This window comes from Callithrix jacchus, chromosome 19 (genome assembly GCF_049354715.1).
Source record: "Callithrix jacchus isolate 240 chromosome 19, calJac240_pri, whole genome shotgun sequence".
Classification (NCBI taxonomy): Eukaryota; Metazoa; Chordata; class Mammalia; order Primates; family Cebidae; genus Callithrix; species Callithrix jacchus.
In genome coordinates this window covers 42,853,561-42,874,969 of record NC_133520.1, presented here as the reverse complement: position 1 = coordinate 42,874,969, position 21,409 = coordinate 42,853,561, and the positions used below count along the sequence as shown (strand labels likewise).

The window sequence follows — 21,409 nt, the reverse complement described above, 5'->3', positions numbered from 1 at the left end:
GTTCCTTCCGTCAACACTTGGTTGAACCAGATGAATGATAAGGGCTCTGTTTTTGTCTTATGGAAATGAGGAGAAGGAGTTGAACCAGGTACATAGAAAGTGAGAGGAACGAATATAGAAAAAACTATATGTAATCTTGAGGATGGGCTTTGTCTTTATGAATTGATTTAGTTCAAGAAAACCAGAGATAAGGTTGACTTCCTATGTTTTACTCCTATACGATTAGATCTATCCAGATCCTGCAGAGCGTCCTTCCCCTACCAGGGAAGGACTCTCAGTTGTAAAAGGGCTGTGTTAATCTTACTAGCCAGGAATTTGGTCAGTGGATGGGCCAGCAGTGGGATTATCTGGATCTTTGGCTGACTTAGGAAAACGTGTGTAACTCAAATAAATGTTCCTGTTTTTTCATAAAACTTGTATTTCTTTTTTCTTCCTTTTTGCTTTTGTCATGTTTTCTGGATTTTTAAATATTCTTCGCTGTATACTCTATATATGTGAATATACGCACATAAGCCTAAGAGTTTTTTTGCTGATAATCAAATTATGCATATTCATTTTTTGTTTTATATACTCATGTGGCTTTTCTTTTTTCTTTTGAGACAGGTTCTTACTCTTTCAGCCAGGCTGGAGTGCAGTGGCGTGATCTTGGCTCACTGCAACCTCCTCCTCTGGAGTTCAAGTGATTCTCCTGCCTCAGCCTCCTAATAGCTATAATTACAGGCATCACCACCACACTCAGCTGATTTTTTAATCTTTAGTAGAGACAGGTTTTCATCATGTTTCCCAATCTAGTCTTGAACTCCTGGCCTCAAGTGATCTACCTTGGCCTCTCAAACTGCTGGGATTACAGGTGTGAGCCACTGCGCCTGGCTTTTCTTAGTACTTTTAACTTCTATGATCTTTTGTTTTACTAGAATTTAAAAGTACAGTCTCAATTTTTCTTTCCTACTACTGATGAGATAAAATAGGCAAAATCCAGGATTTAGCAACCAGAAAAAAAATGAGTGTTTTATGAGTAAGTAGTCATCCCCGGAATAACCTAAATCCAAGCTGTGGTTCAGTGTCATGAGATTGGAAGGGTACTTTTTCGTGTTCTTTGTCAGAAACAGGTATTGAGATACTGAGAGTAATACTATTCTATCTTGGGATGTTTAAAGACTCAGATCACATCACCAGTTTGTGCTCAGGTTTTTGCCGTTTTACTTGATGATGACTCTTCTCAGAGTCCACAAGTATAGAAAGTATCTGGAAATGCATTTGTGCACTTGCTAAAGCAACCCAGATGATTGTCAAACTTCATCAGAGCCCACTGGCTATTTAAAGGAATGGCCTTAGGGCAAGTCTTGCTCTTAGGCCCTGAAACAAAATTAAGCTAAATATGAATTCTGAGCTCATGCTTTTGATGGACATAACACCTATTCCTGACACATGGATCAGATATGTCCCATCATGGCACTGTCTCAGGTTGTGTCCTCCCCACCACCACTCTTGTGGCACAATAGCTCATGGCCACATGGTCACACTCATTTTCTGTCAAGAGGCAGCAACACTTACAGTGTAGTAATGTGGTCAGTGTGATAGCAAGTCTCTCCTCGAGACTGTAAACTGTCTTGTTTTATTGATCTCATTTTATTTTATTTTTTATTGTCACAATTGGGGGTAGAGATGAGTGCTGCTGGCATCTAGTTGGCAGAAACCAGGAATGCTGCTACACTTGCACGACACAGCCCCTTCCAAAAAAGAATGATCAGGTCCAACATGTCAGTAGTGCTGAGGCTGAGAAATCACGATCTAGAAGTACAGGCTTTGCCTGTAGCCCTTGCTCTGCACGAATTCTTTCACTCTATCACTTAATGTTCTGATATAAGAACGGGCTGCTTTCAGCCAGCATCATTGAAACCTTTTGACTTTGCAAAAGGTTTGAGACTTATCTGTAACTTCCCTATATTTCCGTAATATTTTGCCAGCCACCCTGAGTGAATCCCAACAGGCTTTGCTCATAGTCCTTGCTCTGCAACAATCATACTTTGCAGTAATTACAAGTAAGGATATACAGACTATATTTGCTGGTGATTTTACCTATGTTCTTCCGCCAGCCTGGCTAGGATTACTTCTTTTATCAGTGGAAAGTGACAGGTGAATCGGTCCTCTCAGTTGGTACCAAAGAAATACCAGGTGTATCCCTCAGACTGCAATAGCCAATCTCCTGGATTTGCCAACACCTACATATCTTTAATGATCTTCCAGACATTGCTTTCTTAGGATGTCTTTGAATCTTTGTCAGATTATCTTTTACTCCTGGTGCCAACCACTTCAGCATGTTTTCACTTATTAGAGTCTTAGGATAGTATTTTCTTTGAGACTTAAAAAAATATTTTACATAGTATTTAAAATCTCTTTCACAATTGTAATTGCCTTTCACAAAGCTGGCTTTGTCTGATTTTTGGATTCTGCTGTTTATATCTTGGTTGTGCTACCTGTTGGTCCCCTAGTAAACAGTGACAGCAATCTTCTGAGCTGGGCTAAGGCCCAGTCAAGTGTGGACAGACAGATGTATCTCTTATCTCACTGTGGTTTCATTTTTCTGCGTGTCTGCCCTAATCTAAGCTTGTGCTGGGAGCTGCAGTGCATCTCGTGTCTCAGCCTAGGGAGGAATGGTTCATTGCCTATTTTCCCGAGACAGCTGGGCGCTTTGCAGGGAGTGGTCCCCCCGCCCCTCGTTACCGGGGCAATTCTCTTTCACATCTCCCAGGACAGATGGAGAATGAAGAAATTAATAATTCACAGTGTGTATATCAGTGGTGATTCTTCCTAGACTGAGATGTACTTGTGTTTGTTCAAAAACATCTTGATAAAGAGACACCCACTGGTAAACTAACAGTTAGAACTTAGGAAGTAGGGAAGGGAAACTGTACTAAGAAAGTGGACAAGACAGACTGAAATTTGTCAGCAGTCATTAGCTCAGGTACCTTTTAAGTGCTCATTGTACTGATAGATGTTTGGATAGTGCATTAGCAGAAATATTTACTTGCACTTACATTCACGTGATCTGTAGGACTCAGGGGTCCTGTTTGTGTTTGTAGTCATAGTTAGGTTTATAGTCAGTGCCTGGTTGCTGGTGGGGAAAAGGAATCAGGATGCATTGTGAAATACCCTTACTGCCCTCTCAGAGGAGAAGAGGAAATGAATGTGTTCTTGCTTTCTTGGTTAGAAACAGATAAAGCTATGTCCCATTAGCAATTGGGTAGGAAACGATAACTGGAACCTTCTGTTTAATCTGGTTTCCTGAAATGTAAGGAGCAGATAACCGCATCTGGGGAGTAGTAGTCTTAATAGGAATGATGGGGGCCTCAGTTGCAATGGCTCCAGCTGAAAAGCCATGGGGTTTCATCTGTCCTGAATCATCTGAGTGTTACTCTTCTTCAAGATGAACTGTGTTTGTGTTACGGTATATAATTATGTTGCTTTGTATATATTTGAAAAGCACCTAGCATGTTTTGAAATGTAGCGTTGAAATGACTTTAAAATGTCAACTCTGTAGTTTCAGTTTTAGGCACAGTTCTTGCAAATTCCTTCTTTTCCTCTCGGACCCTAGTAACTTTGAAGTCAGTAGTTACAAATAAACAAACAAACAAACAAACCCTAAAGCCTTGTGTATCACTTTTCTTTGGGATAGTTGTTGAAATTTAGCAGCTCATTATCTCACATAATATTGTGTTCATAGTGCAATTTAACATGTGGTCTTCAAATGTTATAAATTCTAAAAGATTAAACAAGCACATTAGAAAAGGAATGAAAAGTGCTCTTAAAATCCTGCCCTTATTGTAATCTGATGAAAGAACTCTGCCTGTGGAGACTTTTAACTATGCAGAATTTTTCAGATTTTTTCTTTTTCCTTAAAATAACAACAAATAATGGGAGAGGGTGCTAAATAAATATACCTTAGTAGTGATTGGTTAAATATATTCTCTCTCATCCAAACAACTATATTCTAAGTTGCTTGTAATATTACTACCATACACAAATAGCAGCATGGTTATACTACCTTAACGAAGGCCGGGCGTGGTGGCTCATACCTGTAATCCCAGCACTTTTCAAAATCCCTGTTTTAGGTGTACAGTGAAGATCACTGGTGACATGACAATGTCATTTCCAAGTGGAATTATTCAAGTCTTCACCAAAAATCCAACTCCAGCTGTATTGTGCTTCAGGGTGAAGCTTATTAGCTTTTACTCAGACTAGGTATAAATAAATAATTATTACTTGTCTTAGAGATGAAGTCATTTGAAAGCTCCATGGAATACATTTTTTTAAAGTTGCAACAAAAATTTTTTATTGTAAATTGACAATTTGTATAAATGTATGGGTTACAAAGTAATGTCATAAATTGTGGATGCAATTTGAAATAATTAAATCAAGCTAATTAACATGTCTGGTACTTCCAATACATTTCTGTGATGAGAACATCAATTTTGAAATGTATAATACTCCATTATTAAGTTTATGTACCACACTGTACAACCAAACTCAAAAAAAGTATAAAGCATTCTTCCTGTCTGAGATTTTGTACCCTTTTACCATCATTAATTTTTTTTTTTTTTCCAGGCAGTCTCACTCCACCACCCAGGCTGGAATGCAATGGCACAATCTTAGCTCAAGCAACCTCTGCCCTCCCTGGTTCAAGCAACTCTCCTGCCTCAGCCTCCCCTGCATCCGGGACCACAGGCACGTGATACCACACTGGCCAACCTTTTTTGTGTTTTTAGTAGAGATGGGATTTTGCCATCTTGTCCAGGCTGGTCTTGAACTCCTGGCCTCAGGTGATCCATCCACCTTGGCCTCCCAAAGTTCTGAGACCACAGGTGTGAGCCACCTGCTAAAATTTTTATGAGATAAAATATCAATTTTAAAACAGCATCAAAAAGTGAGCAGGTCAGGCATGGCGGCTCATGCCTGCAATCCCAGCACTTTGGGAGGCCAAGGCATATTTTTCTGTACTAAAAACACAAAAATAAAAAGCTGAATGCAATGGCACGTGCCTGCAATTCCAGCCACTTGGGAGGCTGAGGCAGGAGAACCACCCAAACTTGGGAGGCAGGGGCCCAATGAGCTGAGCCCCCAACACTGCACTCCAGCCTGGGCAACAAGAGCGAAACTTCATCTGGAAGGAAAAAAAAGCATATTTAAGCATCCTCAGCTTGTAATAGAGTAAACAGGTCAACAGAATAACAATTCATGCTGTTGCCTGTGTAATGAACTGTCAACAAGAGAAAGCTGGTCGAAGAAAGGCAGAGGAACTGTGTCTTGTAAGAATTAGAATTGAGGGGCTCTGGCCAGGAGTGGTGACTCACGCCTATAATCCCAGCACTTTGGGAGGCCGAAACCGGCGGATCACAAGGTCGGGAGATTAAAACCAGCCTGGCTAACACAGTGAAACCCATCTCTACCTAAAAATACAAAAATACATGGTGGCACATGCCTGTAGTCCCAGCTACTTGGGAGGCTGAGGCGGGAGAATCGCTTGAACCCAGGAGGTGGAGGTTGCAGTGAGCCGAGATTACACCACTGCACTCCAACCTGAGCTACAGAGTGAGACTCTGTCGCATAAATAAATAAATAAACAAATAAAAGAATCGAGGGGCTCCATAATCATCTGGCACAGTATTGTATCTATGGTTAGAAATGTACGTGATAGGAACTCCAGGAATCTTATGGATTCTTCTTTTAAGGTCCCAGTCAACTGTGACCACAATGGAACACTTATGCTGAGTTACCCTTAAGCAGTCATCTGCATAGGTTCCTTGTGTGTACATGGTAATCATTCAAGTCTTGGATCCTTGGCGATCCTCAGAGCCACTCAATACTTCTGCCCCAATTTCTCAGTGTTAGCCATTACACAATCAGTTATACAAGGGATACACTTGGCATACAGATAGTCCATCATTGACTGTATTAAGTCCAGTTTGGCTTTTATGGAAAAGTTGATAAAGTTGGTATCAATTAGGACATGGTAAGGTGGGCCCAGCTGTATATTATATTGGAAAAATAAGCAAGAAGGGTGTTGGGGAACTTCTGTTTCCTTTCACATGCTGGGATCCTTCTTTTCTTTATTTTTAGGTTTTAATCTATGCTTTTCTTTAAGCTTCTGATCTCTGAGACCAAGCATTCGTTTCCTGGTCGCATACTTCCTCATTTTCTTTTGCTTCCCTGTGTCACGCCACACTCCTGTTTTTTCCCTAATCACCAGTGGCGCGATACTTTTACCTGGAATACATTTTTATGTTAGTCAAACTGTCTCTTTCCTTTCCGGTGGTTCAATAAAGGTAAATGCTGTATTCATGGATTTTAGGGCATAAATCTAAAGCTCTGTGAACTGAGTTGCTTATCATGTAACACTTTGATTTTCCTTTTCCATTACCAAATCTCTTTTCTACTCTAAGTGGTTGTAAAAACATCACAGTTTCATGTACTTCCAGAACCAGGAATGCGTCTTATGTGAACTTTCTTAAACTCATGATGAGTCAGAGAAGGCCAGTCTTCATTAGTAATCAGCACCAAATTCATTTCAAAGAAAGATCTGTGTAGACACAGGATTGGTATGGAGAAAAATATAGTGATGAATTAACTGTGTCTCTTGTGTAGTTGAGTAATAGAATTTCACTGTTGAACCCTGACCTGAAATAGGTGTTTTCTTTAATCAAAGTAGAAAATGAGTTGCTGTAAGTAAAGAAACTGTATTGTGTAACAGAGTTTTTTTTTCTATTAAGTACTAACATTATTTTTGTTTCTGTTCCAAACTTTGAAATCAATGCACCTGGAGAAAATGGAAACTGTTTTCAAGGTCCTTTAGAACATATGTTTATAATTTTTTTTTTTTAAGACAAGAGTCTTGCTCTGTTGCCCAGGCTGGAGTACAGTGGCATGATCTTGGCCCACTGCAACCTCTGCCTCCTGGGTTCAAGTGATTCTCCTGCCTCTCAGTCTCCCAAGTAGCTGGGATTACAGGCACCTGCCACCATGCCCAGCTAATTTTTGTATTTTTAGTAGAGAGGGCGTTTCTCCATGTTGGCCAGGCTGATCTCAAACTCCTGACCTTGCGATCTACCTGCTTTGGCCTCCCAAAGTGTTGGGATTACAGGCACGAGCCGCCGCGCCCGCCTATACGTGTATTTTCTTACATGATTGGTAATGAATCAGGTCTCTTTCATGCCATTGCCGTTAGAGGGCCTCTGGTGCTGGAGTCCTCTGGAGGACTGGGCTGTCAGGGTAGGGGAGGCACAGGGGTGGAGTGAGGTGAGAGGCTTGTCTTTCGTCTTGTGGTCTCAGGGCCTCCCTCTCCTCTCCACATATCCTCTTCATAGGTCTCTCCAGCAGTGCAGCTGGACATCTTACATAGTGGCTTAGGGTTCCCAAAAGCAAGCATTCCAAGAGGAAGCAAAAGCTGCCAGTGCTTTTAAAGATGAGGCTTGGGTCTGACATGCTGTAACTTTTATTGCATTCTATTGGTTAATGCAGGTTACAGTCCCAGTTTCAGATTAGATGAGAACAAGGGAATGAGGCTGGGATCCTTGGAAGCTGTTTTTAGAGATGAACTATCACAGTAATATAACTTAAAATACTTCACTTTAGATAGTTTATGTGTGTTCTAGGGGTGGTAAATTGCACTAACTAAGAATCTATGAGATGTGATTAGCTAGCAGTATATAGGAAGAGCTGTGCCACAAGGGGCTGCCACTATAAGCCCCACTTAGCTATGCAAGTTTTTATCAAAACTAGGCCAGACAGGTGGATGTCTCTTGGTGGGGAGGGATTTCCTGTCCCCAGGGACAATGAGGCTTCCCTAGGTTGGACCTTAGTGTGACGCAGTCCCTCTTGCTGACTCTTCCCACCTCCCCACTGCTCTTCCATCCCCCGTGTCTCCTGGTGTGGTGGAAGAGTCAGGCATGACAAGAAGGAGAGCACTTCCATTACCAAGTTATTGTTTAATGGGAGCTGGCGGCAAGAGTTCTGTCATTTAATCCTCCTTGCTGATGATGCTATATCTAGTGAATGTCAACTGCCACAGTGGTAGCCACGGACCTTAGAGATCAACTCCTGCCTCTAAACCATGAACGTAATCTTCTCTCATCTTCTCTGGCACATCCCTCAGCAAGCTACAAACAGAACTCTGCTTTTTTCCATAAATTACCAGAAATAATGATTTCACCTTTAAAAACTGCCTTCTCGAGCAGGTGTCCTTTTGGTCACCCAGATTTCACTGGTCCTAACTTTCACCAGGCTGTTGTTGCAGAACGTGCCAGTCGAAGCATTCACCAACTGAAATGTGCCCTGAGAGAAGGTGACGTCACTATTGGAGAAGAGGCACCAAAGCCTTCCTTTAGCACCAGTGCAGGAAATGAGGATGCCAGGACAGCTTGGCTCGAATTGCAGCAGAGCCATGCTGGTGAGTATGCATGTCAGTCCTAGCCTGAATGATGCATAGTGAATTTTGGAAACTGCATGAAATAATAACTCATTCATTCTTCGTTCTGCTGCTATGATGTTATTCCAAAACACAAATCAGATAATTTAATGATCTTGCTTAATCTTTTTTCCTTTGACTTCCCAATGCCTATAGGCCAAAGTCCAAAATTCTAGTTATAAAGTAACAGTGTTTTCTTAAGATAGCTCCAGCCTGCCTTTTCAGCTCATCTTGGTATGCTTCTCATGCTAATCATGCATCTCATAACCCATGTTCTAGTTATAATAACCTCCTCGCTGTGCTTTTATGCTTTGACATGTGCAGTGCCTTCTAACTGGAATTGTTCTCATCCTTTTCTGCTTGGTGAACTCCTTCCTGCTCATCCTTGCAGTGTTATCTCCTCTGTGAAAACAAGCACAGTTAGGTGCTTCTTCTTGTAGCACTGTGCATAGCTCTAGGTCTACATACAAACTTATCGTATATCTATTAGTGTCTCTCTCAGGCTTGCTAGAGTCTTAGCTCTGAGGGAGTAGAAATTCTTTTTTTTTTTTTTATGTTGGTCTTTGTATCAGCAGACTTCTTGATGTGTAATATATATTTCAGCAATTTTTATTACTTGGACGGGTGGATGGGTGGTAATAAGCCATGGATCTCAAATAAGGTTAATAACACCCCTGCTTTTGCTCTATAGTTAATCAGCTCAAAGATTTGTTGCGCCAACAAGCCGATAAGGAAAGTGAAGTATCTCCGTCAAGAAGAAAAAAGATGTCCCCTTTGGTAAGTATCAACTTTTCCAACTTGACAAAGCATTCCTTTGTTTTTTGTTTGTTTGTTTGTTTGTTTTTGAGATGAAGTGTTGCTCTTGTTGCCCAGACTGGAGTGCAATGGCTTGATCTCGGCTCACGGCAACCTCCGCCTCATGGGTTCAAGTGAGTCTCCCACCTCGGCCTCCTGAGTAGCTGGGATTACAGGCACGCGCCACCACACCCGGCTAATGTCTTGTATTTTTAGTAGAGACAGGGTTTCTCCATGTTGGTCAGGCTCGTCTCAAACTCCCGACCTCCGGTGATCCACCCGCCTTGGCCTCCCAAAGTGCTGGGATTACAGGCATGAGCTGCTGCGCCCGGCCAGCATTCCTTTGTTTTGCTGTACTGTGTCATTTTGTAGTACATGCTGCAGAAAAAATTTAATCAGGGCATGCTAATAGTGAAAAACATTAAATGTAATTCTCTTCCCTCTGATTATTTTGGCTGAAAAAAATAGATTTCCATGGCAGAGCAAATCTTGATATTTTAAATTTATCATTTACTTAGAAAATGGGAGCAAGGGAATAGTTTGGAGAATTTATTTTGCAACTGTTGGCAAAATCGGTAATATAAATATATAATATGTAATGAATTAATATAAATTATATAAGTTTAAGGAGAATATATGTAAAAGGTAACGTAATGGTTTTAGTGATTTCCGGAGGGTCATGTATATCTTCAAAGCGTTTTATAAGTTACTTAATTTTAATTCTAGCTCTCTGTTGTAATATTTTTTTAGTTTTCAAATTTCAAAATAATACATTTTATTTTTAATTATTTTATTTCTTTGAGATGGAGTCTCACCCTGTTGCTCAGGCTGGAGTGCTGTGGCATGATATCAGCTCACTACAACCTTTGCCTCCCAGGTTCAAGCAATTCTCTTGCCTCAGCCTCCCTAGTATGCTGGGATTACAGCCGTGCACTACCACATGAGGCTAATTTTTTGTATTTTTAGTAGAGATAGGGTTTCACCATATCAGCTAGGCTGGTCTCAAACTCCTGACTTCAGGTAATCCACCTGCCTCAGCCTCCCAAAGTGCTGGGATTACAGGTGTGAGCCATGGTGCCCGGCCACACCTTACATTTTCAATGTGTTTTATAGTTGAGTACAATACCTATATGCTGAAAAGTATGGAGACATTATCACCTTTTTTTCTTCACTGAAATGTCAGAATTTCACTCCTGTATTAACACTTCATTCCAGGCTGACACATACTTTTAAGCTTAATTCCCACTTTAGAGAAATGTACCTCATATGCATATTCAATATTCATAGATTATGGTTTTAATAAAATATTATTTAATGAATGTATTACTATTGGCATCTGGTTTCTAAGATGCTCTTAAGCACGCAACTGGTGGAATGCTTTTAAGTCTACTAGATGAAGTTGCTTTATCTGTCGAATGCTCAGACGTGCTCATTAGCTTTTTAAAATCTGAGCAGTGACACTATGGAGCTTATTGAATCCAGAGAGGCAGGAAGACCTTCATTAAGAGATTGAGTTTAGTACATACAGAGTACACTTTAAAATACACAAGTCTATTTATATAGAGCTATGTAAAAGAATGGAACTTAGACTCTAAATGTGTGCAGTCTGCATGTAATAATTATAAACCATAATAGTAATAGCTTTTTAAGATTGTGCCCTTAGAATGCACTTTTGTAGCCACTGTAACATATTAGAAATATGTTGACATATTGAGAGTAAAACTGAGGCACTGTTAGGATGGAAAAAGAAATGTATTACTTATTATCTTAAAATGCAGATATCTAAACTAAACCCCTTCAAAGCACACACAAATGATTTCATGTGAACATATTTCATACAATTTTAGCTTGAGCTTTTTGTTTTCATATTGACTTCCTCCTGTTTACTTATAGTAGTAATTGATATTTGCCTACCTCTGAACCTATTTCTATTAATGTGGGGTGATTATAATTGTTTGATTTCTACTCATGACTGATAATTCATTTAATTAGAGTTACTTCGGGTTTTAAATTGCTTAAATATACCAAAGTTCTATTTTATTCTGCCATGATAGCTGGTATCTGATTATCATTTAAAATTTCTGCCGTGTTGAGAAAGAAAATGGCTGAAAAACAGACACTGTGTCTCTTTTCAAGCTTTCCTTTGGGTTTGTTTAACTGGTTGGCCCTTGTTTTCCCTTTTCCTGATTTCCTCATCCTTAAAAAGAAATCGTGTGATTGGTATATGATTTTACAAACTATGTCACATTCATTTTAAGATAAGGTAAGAAAGATATACATTAACAGTTCCAGGAATGCTACAGAGCTAAAGTAGCATTAGCGTTTCTTTTGGAAATCTCGTCACTGGACCCCTCAGTGCAGTGTATCTCTACTTTAGGACTCTACTCTTAGAGGTTCTATGCTCCAGAACAGCATACACTTGAATTGTGTTCAATACTAGAGTCAAAAATCAAAAACTACATTTTGCGAATGTTTCCTTTTTTAGGTGGAATTTTATCTCATTGACACAGGCTTGGCGTCAGACACCTCTTAAAGAATCTCTCCTTCAGGGAGCTGCTGCAGCTTTGGCAAATCCTCTTCCATGGCAGTTTTTTGGAGAGCGTTGCCCCTTGTAGCTCAGGATTACTGAATGGAATGTCACTTTTCCAGTTCGTTAAAATACTCAGTTCATTCCGAGCCAGTTATACTACTACTACCCCAGCATTTTTCCATTCACTCTGTGTTTTTTATAACCACTTTCACCATGCATCTTTTAAAAAAAATGATATTCACATCCACAAAACTTGTGTGTTTGTGGAATTTATAGGCTAGAGAAGCAAGTATTTGTGTTAGTCCATTTTCATGTTGCTATAAATAAATACCTGAGGCTGAGTAATTTATTTAAAAAAGAGATTTAATCAGCTCATCGTTCTGCAGGCTGTATAGGAAGTGTGGTACTGGCATCACATTCTGGTGAGGGCCTCAGGAGACTTTGAGTCGTGGTGGAAGGTGAAGCGGAGCAGGCATTTCATGTGGTGAGAGCCAGAGCAACAAGTAGGGAGAGGTGCCACATTCTTTTAAACAACCGGATCTCACCAAAACTCACAACAGGAACTCATTATTATGCGGATAGCACCAGCAACAAGGTATTCATTCATTCATTCACTCATCATGACCTAAACACCTCCCACCTGGCCCCACTTCCAATGTTGTGGGGGGCTACATTTCAACATGAGGTTTGTGGGGGATAAACATCCAAGCTATGTCAATATTATAAGCTACATTGTGATTGATTCTATGTTTATATCACATCAGTGCAAAATTGAGTATGGAGAAGGTAACAACTGATTCTTTGCTAAATCCAAGCATGCTTAATTTGGATTTTTAAGAATTGTTTGTTTGTTTTGCTGTAGGGGTCATCAGAACATGAGGAAACCAGTATGCCTACTATGTCCAACCTCGTTCCTATCATTAATGACCAGTCTCAATATATTCAGCATTTAGAGGCGGAAGTTAAGTTCTGCAAGGTAAGTTTCTCATTAAGAATTTAAAACTAAATAAATTAAAGCTTACATTAATTATACATTGTATAAAAATTTGCTACTATTAATCTTCACGTTTGTAGCAATACATTAACCATTGTTATTATTACCTGATTGAGATACTGATGTGTTACAAGAGCTTGTCAGACTTGGGATTGATACTCTCGATTGTACCATTTCTGACTGCTTGGTTTTCCAGTAGCTCACTAATATATCTAATGATTTCATGATATGCTCTCATATTTCAGAATTTTTTCTTCCTACCCCATTGGCCGTAGCCCAGCAAATGACAAATGCTTTGGAATACAAATACCAATCATTCTCCCACATTTGTCAACCTATTGGAGCAGTGGTACAACAATCAGGGATTCCAAACTAGTGGACCAAATCTTCTCCACTGTCGGTATTAAGGCTCTTCCTTTGACTCTGAGTAAGAATGGTTCATAGGGTACTGATAGTAATGATCAAGAAACCAAATGCATCACATATAGCTTGTGACACTAGAGGGTTATATGTTCAACCGTGTGCAGTTTACTAATGTCATTAATATCCTTCAAGCACCCTTTCCGCAGGGAGTAAAGATTGTCTTGCTGAGAGATCCTTTGTCTCAGAGCTGATTTTTCTTTGTGGCACGGAGCATGTTTCCAACAAATTAATTTTTTGAAATAGGGTCTTGCCCTGTTTTACAGGCTGGAGTGCAGTGGCATGATTATGGCTCACTGTAGCGTTGACATCCTGGGCTCAAGCCATCCTCCTACCTCAGCCTTCCTAGTAGCTGGGACCACAGGTGCACACCACTGAGCTCGGCTGTTTCTTTATTATTGTTTTGTAGAGTTAAGGTCTCATTATGTTGACCAGGCTGGTCTTGAACTCCTGGGCTCAAATAGTCCTCCTGCCTGGACCTCCCAAGGTGTTGAGATTACAGGCTTTTGCAAATGTGCCCAGCCAGATTTTGTTTCTTTTTTTGTTTTGTTTTGTTTTTTTTGAGATGGAGTTTCACTCTTGTCACCCAGGCTGGAGTGCAATGGCGTGATCTCAGCTCACCGCAACCTCCGCCTCCTGGGTTCAGGCAATTCTCCTGCCTCAGCCTCCTGACTAGCTGGGATTACAGGCACGTGCCATGATGCCCAGCTAATTTTTTTATTTTTAGTAGAGACGGGGTTTCACCATGTTGACCAGGATGGTCTCGATCTCTTGACCTCGTGATCCACCCGCCTTGGCCTCCCAAAGTGCTGGGATCACAGGTGTGAGCCACCGCGCCTGGCCAGATTTTGTTTTTTTAATTGTCTTATTGCATTAGCTAAGTAAGACTTTTGAAATGATGTTGAATGGTTGTGAGAGGAGCCATCTTTGCCTTGTTCCTGATCTTAGTGGGAAACTTACTTTCTTACCATGAAGTATGTTAGCTCTGGGTTATTTGTAGATGTTCTTTATCAAGTTGAGAATGTTTCCCTCTATTCCTAGTTACCCAGAGTACAGATGCTCCTTGACTTACAATGGGATTGCGTCCTGATAAACTCATTGTAAGTTGAAAATGCATTTACTATACTATAGAATATTGGTTGTTTACCTCTGTGATTGCACGGCTAAATGGGAGCTACAGCTCACTGCCACTGCTGCTGCCCAGCAGCATGAGAGAATATTATACTGCATATTGCTAGCTTGGGAAAAGATCAAAACTTGAAACTTGAATTATGGTTTCTACTGAATGCATATTGCTTTTGCAGCATAATAAAGTCAAAAAAAAAATGTTTGTCAAACCATTGGAAGTCAGGGACCATCTGTGTTTATCATAGATGGCTGCCGCATTTTGTCAAATCCTTTTTCTACTTCTACTGTTTAATTATGATTTTTCTTCTTCATTGTTGATGTGATGGATTACATTAACTGATGCTCAAATGTCAAACCAATGTTTGACATTGTTACTTAGAGTAAATCTTACTTTATCCTGGTATGTAATTCTTTTTTACATTGTTGGATTTGCTTTGCCAGTATTTTGTTGAGGATTTTTGCATCTCTGTTCATTAGAGATATTGACCGGTAATTTTCCATATAACATTGTCACTTGGTTTGGGTATTAGGTTAATGCTGGCCTCATAAAATGAGTTAGGAAATACTTCCTCTTGCATTTTATGAAAGATACTGTAGACAATTGGCATAATTTCTTTCTTAAGTATTTGGTACAATTCACCACTGAACTTATCTGGTTCTGGTGCTTTCTGTTTTGAAAGGTTCCTCACATTGATTTACTTTTCTTGACAAATACAGGTTTATTCAAATTATCTGTTCTTCCTTTTGTGAGTTTTCATGGGTTGTGTCTTTCAAAGAATTGATTCGTTTCATCTAGGTGACTAAATTCATGATCATAGAGTTGTTCATAGTATTTCTTTGTTATCCTGTTTTTTGAACATTTCCTCATTATCCTTTTAATGTTCATGAGATCAGTAGTGATGGCCCCATTTTGACTTCTGATCTTACTATGTGATGGAATCTAATTGGTATCTTCTCTCTTTTTTTCTTAGCTAATCTATACAGAGTCTTATCATTTTACTCATCTTTTCAAAGACCCAACTTTTGATTTTGTTTTTCTCTATTGATTTTCTATTTTTAATTTCATTGATTTTCACTCTAATTTCTATTATATATTTTTTCTGCTTATTCTAGAATTAATTTGCTATTGGTTTTCCACCTTCTAAGGTAGAATCTTAGATTATTTATTTGAAATTTTTCTTCTTTTCTAATTTTTTTGCACATCTTTTACTGCATCCTTTTAATAAGTATATAGCTTTTTATAAGCTATATTTTAATTTTTACTTAGTTGAAAATATTTCTAAATTTCTCTTGATACCTCTTTGATTCATGTGTCATTTAGAAGGGTGTTGTGTAATCATCAGGTATTTGTGGAGTTTCCCAGCTGTCATTCTGTTACTGATTTCTAGTTTAATTCCACTGTGGTCTGGCAGCATACTTTCCTGTTCTTTTACATGTCATAAGGTTTGTACAATGTGGTCTCTCTTGGCGAATGTTCTGTGTGAGCCTGAAGAAAATGTGTGTACTGCTGTTCTTGAATAAAGCAGTCTAGAAATGTCAATTAGATCCACTTGGTTGATGCTGCTGTACATTTCAATTGTGTCCTTTCTGATTTTGATAATTTCTGACAGAGGATATTGAAATTTCCCACTGTAATAGTAGTTTCATCTATTTTCCTTTGCCTTATACATTTTGATGCCCTTTTATTAGGCATGTATACATTAAGACTTATTACATCTTCTTGATGAACTGACCTCTTTATCATTATGTCATGTACCTCTTTATCCCTGATCATTTTTATTGCTTAGAAATCTGCTTTGTCTAAAATTAATATGGCTACCCCAGCTTTCTGTTGATTAGTGTTAACATGATATGTCTTCCTTCATTTATTTATTTATTTATATTATTTATTTGTTTATACTCTAGCCTGTCACCCAGGCTATAGTACAATGATGGTCTCCACTCACTGCAACTTCTGCCTCCTGGGTTCAAGTGATTCTCCTGCCTCAGCCTCATGAGTAGCTGGGACTACAGGTGCATGCCACCACACCAGCTAATTTTTGTATTTTTAGTAGAGACAGGGTTTCACTATGATGACCAGGCTAGTTTTGAACTCCTGACCTTGTGATCCACCCGTCTCGGCCTCCCAAAGTGCTGGGATTACAGGCGGGAGCCACTGAGCGTGAGCCACTATTCATTTATTTTTAATCTATCTATGTCTTTGTATTTATAGTTGGCTTCTTTTTTGTTCTGAGTTTTTTGTTGTTGTTGTGTAGAGATGGGGGTCTCACTGTGTTGCTTAGGCTGGTCTTGAACTCCTATGCTCAAGGGACCCTCCCACCTCGAAGTAACTGGGATTACAGATGTAAGCCACCTGGCCTGGCTATTGTAGCCTTCTTGTAGACAACATATAGTTTGTTGTTCTTTTTTTAACCACTCTGACAATCTCTGACTTTTAGTTGGTATATTCAGACCATTACATTTAAAGAGATTATTGTTATAATTGGATCAATATCCAACATATTTGTTACTATTATCTTCATTTTCTTTTTCTTTCTTTAAAAGAAATTCCACTCTTGCTGCCTTCTCTGGCTTTTGTGTGTGTGTGTGAGATAGAGTCTTGCCCTGTTACCTAGGCAGTGGCATAATCAAAGCTCACTACAGCCTAGAACTCCTGGGCTCAAGCAGTCTTCCCACCTCCTCCTCCACTGAGTAGCTAGGACTACGCTACAGACATACACCACTATGCCTGGCTAATATTTGTGGGGTTTTTTTTTTTGCAAAGATGAGGGTTCACTATGTTGCCCATGCTGGTATCGAACTCCTAGCCTCAAGTGATCTTCCCACCTCAGCCTTCCAAAATGCTGGGCTTACCGGGTGTGAGCCTCTGCACCTGTCCCTTCTGTGGCTTTGACTGAGCATTTTATATGATTGCATTTTATTTTTTATTTTTGGAGACAGAGTCTCTCTCAGTCACCTAGTCTGGAGTACAGTGATGCCATCTTGGCTCACTGCAACCTCTGCCTCCTGGGTTCAATCAGTTCTTGTGCCTCAGCCTCCCTAGTAGCTGGGACTGCAGGCGTGAGCTACCACAGCCAGCTAATTTTTGTATGATTGCATTTTTCTCCTGTCTTAGCATAACAGTTGATCAATTGTAGTTCTTCTTTGTTTTCTTTACTGGTTGCCTTAGAGTTTGCAATACACAACTATAACTAACCTAAGTTTACTTTCAAGTAACCCGATGTCACTTTTTGAATTGTATAAATTCCTTTTAATGGAATTCCGAAGACCTCTCTCATCCTTTATAACATTTCTGTCATTAATTTTAGTTATCCATAAACTGCAATTACTATGAACACTATTGCAATTCTGATGTTGAACACAGAGTGTCATCTGTCTAATAAATTAATAAGAAAATATTTTATATCCACTTATTCCTTCTCTAATTTTCTTTTTTTTCTTTATATAGATGGCCGTGTCTGACCTTATCATCTTTTCTCCTTTCTGAAGAACTTTTTAAACATTTTTTGCAAGGCATATCTGCTAGCAATAAATTCCGTCAATTCTTGTTTGTTTAGGAAAATATTTTTCTTTGTCTTTTGAAGGTTAAACTTGCTTAATCCAGAATTCTAGGTTGGTGGATTTTTTTTTCTTTTAATGCTTTAAATATTTCATTCATTTTATTCTCTTTCTGTTTGCGTGCCTTCTAAAAAGTAGTCACAGGTAATTCTTATCCTTGCTTCTCTATAGGTAAGGTTTTGGTTTGTTTGTTTGATTTTTGTTCTTCTTTTGTTTTGTTTTTTCCAATTTGAGACTGAGTCTTGCTGTATTGCACAGGCTGGAGGAGATCTCGCTCGCTACAACCTCTGCCTCCTGGATTCAAGCAATTATCATACCTTAAGCTCCCAAGTAGCTAGGATTATAGGTCCCTGCCACCAAGCCCGGCTAATTTTTGTATTTTTAGTAGAGACAGTGTTTCACCATGTTGGCCAGGGTGGTCTCGAACTTCTGATCTCAAGTGATCCACCCACCTTGGCCTCCAAAAGTGCTGCGATTACAGGCATAAGCCATCACGCCTGGCGTGATTTTGGGGTTTTGTTTGTTTGCCTACTCTGGCTTATTTTTGGATTTTTCTCTTTGTCTTTGATTTTCTGCAGTGTGAATATGATATTCCTCAGTATATTATTTGTTTTGGTATTTATCCTGCTTGGTGTTCTGTGAGCTTCCTAAATCTGTGGTTTGGTGCCTGTCATTAACTCAGGAAATCTTTCAGTCATTATTGACGGAAATATTTCTTCTGTTCCTTTCTTTCCTTTTTTTTTTTGTTCCTGTTATATATATATTTACGTATTTATATTTGTTTATTACACCATTTATAATTGTACTGCAGTTCTTATATAATTTTTCTGTCTTCAGTTTTTTTCTTTATTGCATTTCTGTTTTGGAAATTTTTATTGACAGTTCTTAAAGTGTATTAACTCATTCCTCAGCTATGTCCAATCTACTGATGAGCCTATCAAAGGCATTCTTTATTTCTGTTAATATTTTTTTATTTTGAGCATTTTCTTTTCTTCATAGAGTTTCCATCTCTCTGCTTACATTACCCTGCTGTTCTTGCATTTAGTCTACTTTTTCTATTAGGGACCTTTGCATAGTAATCATAATTATTATTTGTATGTATGTATTAATTAATTCATTTATTTATTTTGAGAGAGAGTCTTGCTCTGTCTTCCAGGCTTGAGTGCAGTGGCACAATCTCGACTCACTGCAACTTCTACCTCCTGGGTTCAAGTGATTCTCCTGCCTTAGCCTCCTGAGTAGCTGGGATTACAGGCATGCACCACCATGCCTGGCTAATTTTTTTTTATTTTTAGTAGAGATGGGGTTTCACCATGTTGGTCAGACTAGTCTCGAACTCCTGACCTCAGATGATCATCCCACCTTGGCCTCCCAAAGTGCTGGGATTACAGGCATGAGCCACCATACCGGCCTTAATTATAATTATTTTAAATTCCTGTTCTGATAATTCTAACATCTCTGCCTTATCTGAGACTACTTCTGATGCTTATTTAATCTTTCCAAACTGTGTTTCAGTCTTTTAGCCTGTCTTGGAATTGTTTGGTGAATGCTGGACATGAAGCATTGGGTAAAAGGAACTGAGATAAGTGGGCCTTTAGCATGAGGTTTTCTGTTTATCTGGTTAGAAGTTAGGCTGTGTTTGCTGTCACTATACATGTCAGAGGCTAAAATTTCCTTCCGTGTCCTGGTTTTGTCTCTTCTCTTGTCTGTGGGTTACCCCAGTGAATTCTTCCTAAATATAATCTGAGATATGTAGTTCTTTGTTGAATTTCTCTGTTAGTGTACAGGAGCCCTAGGTAGTTAGATGTGGGAGTAGGAGACATGTTCAACAGTCCTATGACTAGATCTAAGTCTTTTAGTAAGACTGCGCCTCGGGCTGTGACGTTCACAAGTGCTGCTCAGTCTCCCCTGCCCTCTCAGTTAGACAGGATAGCTAGAGGAAGCCGGAGTCCATGGCCTCCCACATGGAATGCTGGAGGGTGCTGGAGTTGGATAAGTACCTTCCTTTAGGTCAGTTAGGTGATAGCAGTACTCCCGTCAGTTAGGCTCTGCTAAAATAGTTTCCCTTGAGTCAGGCCTGTTACAAAGAGCACAATGTTCTGAGCATATTTCAAAGTGGCTGCTTTTCTTCTTCCTTTAGGTTATGTAGGGAACTTATCTTTTTTTACTGCGAAATCCTGGTAGTGTGCTGGAGATAAAACTGGGGTGGCAGGGCAGTCCCCCTATGACTGGGTCTTTCTGGAATTTTTCTTTTGTTTTTGAGATGGAGTCCAGCTTTGTTGCCCAGGCTGGAGTGCAGTGGCACAATCTCTGCCTCCTGGGTTCAAGGATTCTTTTGCCTCAGCCTCCTGAGTAGCTGGGACTACAGGCACACGCCACCATGCCTGGCTAATTTTTTTGTTTTTAGTAGAGACAGGGTTTCACCATATTGACCAGGCTGGTCTTGAACTGCTGACCTTGTGATGCGCCCACCTCAGCCGCCCAAAGGCTAGGATTACAGGCATGAGGCACCACGCCTGTTCTGGAATTTTTAAACTCTCAAACTTTTTGACCCTGAGCTTCCAGCAAGTTATCAATTACAGTTTAGATTTTCTGTCTCCTGCGGAGGTTTCTGATGTCCTCCAGCAAACTGTGTGTCTCCGTGTCCACTCATCTCTTCAATTTTTGGGCAGCAGGTTTTCCTATGACTTCAGTTCTCTGATGGATCTAAGAAGAGTTGTTGATTTTCAGTTTTTTCAGTGTTTTTCCTGTTGGGAAGATGGGAGTGAGGTGTTCCAAGCTCATTACATTCCAGATTGAAAATTGAATATTTTTTTAATTACAGCTTTTTATTATATCTTTGGGATTTTAAAATATAATAATTGGGAATTTTCACATGTTGCACAGTTGCTTTTGATTACACTAGTAATGAATATTAGGTTAAGTACTATACGATTGATATATTGATATAATTGAAGTATTTTTCCGGAGAGTGAGGTGCCACTTAATAGCTATTCTATTATTGTTGACCTGTAATTTTTTATGTGACATCCGGTAATTCTAATTGTTATTGGTTTATAATTCTTTATTTTATGCCCTGTGAAGCCAAGGAAATACTCTTTCAGAATTCTCCATGAAATGTTTTACTGCAGTTCTCTCCTCTCTGGCTACCATTTCATGGGTAATCATCATGCCTGTCGATGCCTTTCTATCTCAGACTCTCCCTCTATTTAATCTTCCATCACTTTTTAACACATGAATGGTATTTGATCATGGGCAATAATATATCTTACCTCATTTTTCAGCAGTCTACCCCATTCTTTAAAATGTCTTGGATAACCCTTTTAATTAAGGCTTTTCTTTGAGCCTCGATTCCTCGGAGAAAAGGAAATTGTCAGAAACGACACACTTCTGTGAGATGCCGTCAGTGGGCCCATTGCTATATACCCCAGCCTTCTCTTTGTTATCTAGCTAAAGTTTAGATTATCTTGTTTGTCTAAATATAATTATATTTCTGGAAATGGAGAATATAAGTCTTCCAGAC

The 21,409-nt window shown here is 39.4% G+C and overlaps 1 protein-coding gene and 1 pseudogene across 16 annotated transcripts in view; one reads left to right on the top strand and one right to left on the bottom strand.

The window, feature by feature from the left end:
- The window catches only part of SDCCAG8 (SHH signaling and ciliogenesis regulator SDCCAG8), a 242,240-nt gene that overhangs the window by 5,857 nt on the left and 214,974 nt on the right, over window positions 1-21,409 (top strand). For 10 of the 16 annotated variants that reach the window (XM_035281021.3, XM_054248379.2, XM_078357214.1 and 7 more), the window contains exons 2-4: window positions 8,291-8,443; window positions 9,153-9,238; window positions 12,649-12,762. In XM_035281021.3, the coding sequence (XP_035136912.3) occupies window positions 8,291-8,443; window positions 9,153-9,238; window positions 12,649-12,762 (353 nt within the window). Of the gene's footprint in view, window positions 1-8,277; window positions 8,444-9,152; window positions 9,239-12,648; window positions 12,763-21,409 lie in introns of all 16 variants that reach the window. The other 6 variants (XM_078357215.1, XM_035281020.3, XM_078357217.1 and 3 more) reach the window with 1 other exon arrangement.
- Window positions 5,583-7,908, bottom strand: LOC108589215 (rRNA-processing protein FCF1 homolog pseudogene; annotated as a pseudogene).